Source organism: Otolemur garnettii, unplaced genomic scaffold (genome assembly GCF_000181295.1).
Source record: "Otolemur garnettii isolate 467f Iridium unplaced genomic scaffold, OtoGar3 scaffold00281, whole genome shotgun sequence".
In the NCBI taxonomy this organism is placed as follows: Eukaryota; Metazoa; Chordata; class Mammalia; order Primates; family Galagidae; genus Otolemur; species Otolemur garnettii.
Genome location: NW_003852676.1, coordinates 320607 through 325931, shown reverse-complemented (window position 1 = coordinate 325931; position 5325 = coordinate 320607). Strand labels below are relative to the sequence as shown.

The 5325-nt window shown below is 46.0% G+C and overlaps 1 protein-coding gene across 1 annotated transcript in view; it reads left to right on the top strand.

Annotated features, from left to right (window-relative positions):
- Positions 1–5325, top strand: part of SPECC1L (sperm antigen with calponin homology and coiled-coil domains 1 like) — a 179185-nt gene that overhangs the window by 117997 nt on the left and 55863 nt on the right. The window contains exon 11 of the mRNA XM_023508838.1: positions 4577–4660. Coding sequence (XP_023364606.1) covers positions 4577–4660 — 84 coding nt within the window. The remainder of the gene's footprint in view (positions 1–4576; positions 4661–5325) is intronic.

Below are 5325 nucleotides of genomic sequence, written 5' to 3'. Positions count from 1 at the left end.
CGAGGCCGGGTTTGAACCCGCCACCCCCAGTATATGGAGCCGGTGCCCTACTCCTTGAGCCTTGGTGTATGTGGCTAGTACCCTACTCACTGAGCTACAGGCACTGAGCCAAGCTTCTGTTTTTCAACCTGTTTTGACTAGAAATTTGATTTGGGAAACAAAAATGAATAACTACTTACACCTATTTATTTCTGATTTCTAAAATTAGAATTAGGTAGCAGACCTAGTGCACTGGTCTACCGCCATCTGTGGGATGAACAGCGTATCAGTCTGTGTAGGTCACCCCCTTGTCCCCGTCCTGGGTCTCATCCCCTTTGGCTTCTCAGATGCTGCCAGCCTTATGCTGCTGATCCATCATCCCTCCTCCTGCCTCTCCTACTTTGCCTTCTTTATTGGCTTCTTCCATTGTTCCTGTTAAGAAAAGAAAATCCCACTCTCTTGCCCACCAGCTACCATATTTTCTCCCTTGCCCTTCCACAGCCTACCTCCACATCTTTCCTCCCCCCCACCCGACTCCTCAGCACATTCTCAGTTTACTCTTGTCCCCACCAGTATGTTGGATTGTTCTGACCAAGGTTGCCAATAGCCTCCGTCACCAAGTATATTCGCCCCACTGGCTATATGCTAATAACTTCCAAAGCTGTATATTCCTTCTGCACTCTCTCTCTAACTGCTTGCTGTACATCTTTCCTGGGGTGTCTTGAGGGTTCTCAAATTCAGTGTATTGCCATCTCTTCTTTCCATAGTACTCCTCACCTGTCTTCTCTTTGTGTGCGGTACCTCCATCCTCACTGCCACATCTGCTTGGTGAGCAAGTCAGTTCCACCACGTTGAAGAGCTCTTGAATCTCTTTATATCACAGCTACCCTGGCACCTCCTATGTCCAAGTTGTCACCATCTGTGATTTGTGCAGTTGGACTCACCATCCTGCATGTACTATTGCCCTTCTCCAATCCACTGCAGCCAGAACAAGAGATAGAACCTTCACTGGCTCCCCATTGCCCACACTCCAAAGTGTGACTCACACTGGCCTAATCTGGTCCTCCATCTGCCTTCCCAGCTTCAACTCACTCTGCGCGTCCCCCTTGCACTCTGCACATCACTGTCCTGGATTTCTTGTGGTGTATGTTGTACTCTCAGTCAGGAATACTTTTTCTTCCAAGCTCTCCTTTGCTGCATGAAAACTATTAATTAACCTTCTAACCTAAACTCTGCTGTCATTTCCTGACAGCAAAGGAGGCCTTCCCTTAAGACCAGGGCTCGTTGCCTTTTTGTTCCCAGCACCCCTTGTACTTGTTCTTTCCTACTATTCCTTATTTTTTGTTTTGTTTTGTTTTCTTTTTCCTCTAGAGACAGAGTCTTACTCTGCTGCCCAGGTTGGAGTTCAGTGGCATCATCGCACTCACTGCAACTTCAAACTCATGGGTTTAAGCCACATCCTGGACCTCGTAGTGATTTTTTTAAATGTCTTGCTTTCAGGCTGGCCATGGTGGCCATACTCTTAGAGGCCAAGACGGGTGGTTCACTTGACCTCAGGAGTTCAAGACCAGCCTGAGCAAGAGCAAGACCCCATCTCTACTAAAAATAGAAAAACTAGCCAGGTGCTGTGGCAGGTGCCTATAGTTCCAGCTACTGGGGAGGCTGAGACAGGAGGATCGCCTAAACCCAAGAGTTTGAGGTTGCTGTGAGCTATGACACTGCAGCACTCTACCCATGGCAGAGTGAGACTCTGTCTCAAAATAAATGAGGGCAAGTTTCCTACTTCCTTTCTTCCTTTCTCTGACCTTTGCACCAGACCCAGTGCCTGGAAGTAGTGGACATCGAAATGATTTTTGTTTAATGAATGGTATAAAGATGACAATAGCTCCATGTGGCAATAGAATAGGATCTATTACTGTAAAATATGTTCCCTTCTGCCTGCTACACTCAATTGTAATACACTAATCTTATTTCCTGAAGAGGAATAAACCAACAGCTTGACATAAAGATGGAAACCAGCCTGCTTATTGCAGTAGTAAATGGACCTGTGTTCTTACTGTGACAAGTGCCTCTGGGCAGATTTGATTCTCACAGAAAAAATACTTTATGAAATGGCAGCAGACTGTGTTTTAGCTGTTGAAAATTACCACAAATAATTTTTTAAAAAATAACCTACTTGGGCTTTCAGGATGTTTTTGTACATTTTCAGGAAGTAGGTACAGTGCTAGCAGAGTGTCTACAGAAGTGAGGCAGATTTGGATTCTTAGACATGCAGTGAGAAGACCCAGCCAGGTGCTGGGGGCATATATCCACAGTACATTTCGTGAACTTTTTCCATTTGTGTGCTTACAGCCTGTGCTGTAAAAGAGAAAATTTAAATATAATAACTTACAAATACTTTATGCAGGAAATGACAAGGGCTTATGCCTACATCCATAGCTGATATCTCTTTTCGTCTTTTTAACCTTTGTTTTCACTTTCTTAATTGGCTGTGTTCTTTAGGAGACTAAGATTTTTAAGGAAATGTAGAATAATTGTAGAATGGAAAACTTGATGAAATTTAAAACATTGATATCTGTACCTTTTTTCTATGTTCTGCTAACATGGTTTTGTCTGTTAAACTTTGTACACAGCATACCCTTCCTGTAAGGATAAATGCCAACTGCTGACAGGGTTTACAGTTCTGATTGGTGCTTGCTTGTAGGGTCTTTGCAGAGAGATTTGTTCAAGAAACTATCATGACTGTAAGCTGTGTATGTCTTACCTTCATTAAGAAAGTTAACTCAGAGCAATTCATTAAGAAAGTTAGCCCCGGGGCAGCACCTGTGGCTCAAAGGAGTAGGGCACTGGCCCCATATGCCAAAGGTGGCAGGTTCAAACCCAGCCCTGGCCAAAAAGGCAAAAAAAAAAAAAAAAAATAGAAGAAAGTTAGCCCCCTCCCTGGGCCTCTGGAGTGGTGGGTCATCACAGCCAAATGTTCTTCATGCTCTTAGAAGAGGTATTCTGGAGTGAAGATATGCTGTCCTTAACAGATAATGCCCTGTGCCATTATTTTGGACATCATTTTATTTTGAGGGGGGATATTGTTTAAATTGTCACTTATTAAAAAGAAGTTGTGGGCTCTCTGGGACGGCAAGGCTGAGAATGTTCATCAGCAGTCCCTAGACTTTTTAGCACCGGGGACTGTTTTCATGGAAGACAGTTTTCCACAGACCGGGATGGGGTGTGTGTGGGTCATTAGATTCTCGTAAGGAGCACACACTGTAGATCCCTGCATGCACAGTTTACAGTTGTGTTTGCACTCCTGTGAGAATCTAGCAGCACCACTGATATGACAGGGGAACAGCTGTCAATACAGATGAAGCTTGGCTCGCCTGCCCACCACTCACCTCCTGTGCAGCCCATTTCCTAACAGACCATGGGCTGGCACTGATTTACAGCCCTGGGGATGGGGACCACAGGTCTTCATTATGCCCCCTGTCACACACCCGCAACACACGAGGCGCTGACCAGGCAGAACACATCTAGTCCTCATGCCTACCTCCCTGTGTCCTGGCCTGAAGACGCTTTGCTGTCAGGCTTGGCGCCCTCAGTGGGAATTGTTCAGGGAGAGGGAGTCGGTGGGGACCCCTCAGTCTGTGCTTGGGGGACCCAGGTCCTGGGGCAGTGATGTTCAACTGAAGCCGGTAGGATAGTAGAGTTAGCCAGGCTAAGGAGAGAATGGAGGAGTGGAGAGGAGGGGACAGGTTATGCCAGTGTTCAGGGAGCACAAGACAGCTTGTATTCAGAGAACAAGGGGAGAGGAGTGAGGTGAGGCTGCCCACACAGTAAAGGCAGCGTCTGATTGGGTCCTTCCCTGAATCCCCAGAAGTGTTTGGTGTTTCCTTGTTGGCCTCAGACTAAAGTCCTCACACTAGGTAGAGGGGCTCTCCTCAGCCAGCCCCACCCTCCCGTAAAGCCCGTTGCCCTCCCTGTCCTTCGTAGGCCCTGTGTTTTAGCCATACTTGGCCTTTATTATTCTCTATCTTAAGTGTCCTTGTACCTTTTGCTCTGATTATCTGACTGACAAACAGTTCCCTACCCTCTTCTCTGCAGGAGGGCCAGATCAGCCTCATTGTGCTTCTGAAGCCTTCCCTTTGCAGGAAGTCAGAGTGAATGGCTTTGTCTCCATGATTTGATAACACTTGTTCATTCTGCCTAATTGTTCTGACCTGTCTGTCTGTACATATCTGTGGCTCCACACTAACCATAGGCCCATGAAGGCAAGGCCTTTATTTGATTTGTCCTTTAGACCTAACTGCAATAGCGGATCTTTGAATCTCCATCAGATTGCATCAGAGAGGTTAGTGGCAGCCAGTGATGTGGAAGCATCCATCTGTGTGGGACTCATCCTTAGAAGTGAAATGTTGAATGGAATGTTTTACGTGTTCTTTGGCCAGGAGAGTTGTTTTGGACAAACAGGCTGGGAGAAATCATTGAAATGCCCTGGATTGAAAGGGCGAGCCTGAAGGCTGAAAGGAGCAAAGCTCACCTGTGTGTTTATTACTTTAAAGTTTGGTGTCGGCTCTCTTTACCATGTCCTTTCTGCTTCATGCAGAGCATCTGTTGAGAACATCTTCAACCAGCCGACCTGCTTCTCTGCCAAGAGTCCCTGCCATGGAAAGTGCCAAGACCATCGCAGGTAATGACTTTTTTCTTTTTTTAAATAATAGTTCTTTTTATTATATCTCACAATTTTGTGGGTCAGGACTTTGGCCAGAGGGTATGGCTATTTCGCATGTTGTCAACAGAAATCACTTGGGGGTATTGAGCAGGTAGGCAAGCTCGTACAGCTGGCGGTTGGCAGGAGTGGCTGTAAGGCGAGGCTCAGCTGGAACTGTCGAGCAGAACACTTTCATGAAGCTTCCCCATCATGTCAGCTTCAGGGGTCGGCCTTCTTCCAACAGCCAGTGTCCCAGCAAGCAAGGAGGAATCTTTATGGCCTTTAAAGACCCAGCTTTGGAGGTCACATAGCATCACTTCCTTGTACCATTTTTGTCGGAGTAGTCATAAGCCTGCCCATTTTCAAATGGAGATGATATAGACCTCATCTTTTTGACATCACTGAGGATATGGCTTCTTACCTCTTTCTTCTCCACTATCATGGCTTCCACCCTCAAGGCCATGTCTTTGGTTTGGTTGTTACAGCTCCTACTATCAAGTCCATATTCTTCTTTGTATCAGGAACTTGTTAAAAGAATAATAGGATTTTTGCAGAGTAGGGCATCTTGCTCTTGTTCAGACTGCCCTCAAACTCCCGGTCTTAAGCAATCTTTGATCCTCCTGATTTGGCCTCTGAAAGTGAGT